This window comes from Geospiza fortis, unplaced genomic scaffold (genome assembly GCF_000277835.1).
Source record: "Geospiza fortis unplaced genomic scaffold, GeoFor_1.0 scaffold184, whole genome shotgun sequence".
NCBI lineage: Eukaryota > Metazoa > Chordata > Aves > Passeriformes > Thraupidae > Geospiza > Geospiza fortis.
The window spans coordinates 162,657-163,511 of NW_005054688.1; the positions used below are offsets into that span (position 1 = coordinate 162,657).

Below are 855 nucleotides of genomic sequence, written 5' to 3' on the forward strand. Positions count from 1 at the left end.
ACGGCGGGGGGCTGGCGGATAAGGTAGGGATGGAGCGCCTGGAGGGGTTGTGCTGGAGGGTCTGGAGGGGTTTTGGGGCTCTGCACAAATCTCTGGTGGGGTCAGGCTTTGCTCCCAGGTCGTCCTCCACCACGGACACGGCCATCCTGCTGGCCGAGGGCGGGGCTGTCTACCTGCTGGCCGAGGACAGCGAGGGGCTGGCGGATAAGGTAGGGATGGAGCGCCTGGAGGAGTTGTGCTGGAGGAAAGGAGGGTCTGAAGGGGTTTTGGGGATCTGCACAGATCCCTGGTGGGGTGCAGGTAGTGGGGTTGGACTTTGCTCCCACAATGAGGGGCTGGCAGACAAGGTAGGGATGGAGCGCCTTGGAGGGGTTGTGTTGGAGGAAAGGAGGGTCTGGAGGGGTTTTGGGGGTCTGGAGAGGTTTTGGGGCTCTCGTCAAATCCGTGGTGGGGTGCATGTAGTGGGGTCAGGCTTTGCACCCACAGCAAGGGGCTGGCAGATAAGGTAGGGATGGAGCGCCTTGGAGGGGTTGTGTTGGAGGAAAGGAGGGTCTGGAGGGGTTTTGGGGGTCTGGAGAGGTTTTGGGGCTCTCGTCAAATCCGTGGTGGGGTGCATGTAGTGGGTCAGGCTTTGCACCCACAGCAAGGGGCTGGCAGATAAGGTAGGGATGGAGCGCCTTGGAGGGGTTGTGTTGGAGGAAAGGAGCATCTGGAGGGGTTTTGGGGGTCTGGAGCGGTTTTGGGGCTCTGATCAAATCTCTGGTGGGGTGCAGGCAGTGGGGTCAGGCTTTGCTGCCACAGTGACAGGGTAAGGGGACATCACCTTAATCTGTACCTCAAGAGGTTCAGGTTGGA

The 855-nt window shown here is 60.6% G+C and overlaps 1 protein-coding gene across 1 annotated transcript in view; it reads left to right on the forward strand.

Annotated features, from left to right (window-relative positions):
* Positions 1-855, forward strand: part of TMCC2 (transmembrane and coiled-coil domain family 2) — a 29,112-nt gene that overhangs the window by 9,174 nt on the left and 19,083 nt on the right. The window contains exon 2 of the mRNA XM_031065142.1: positions 119-209. Within this exon, the coding sequence (XP_030921002.1) occupies positions 119-209 (91 nt within the window). The remainder of the gene's footprint in view (positions 1-118; positions 210-855) is intronic.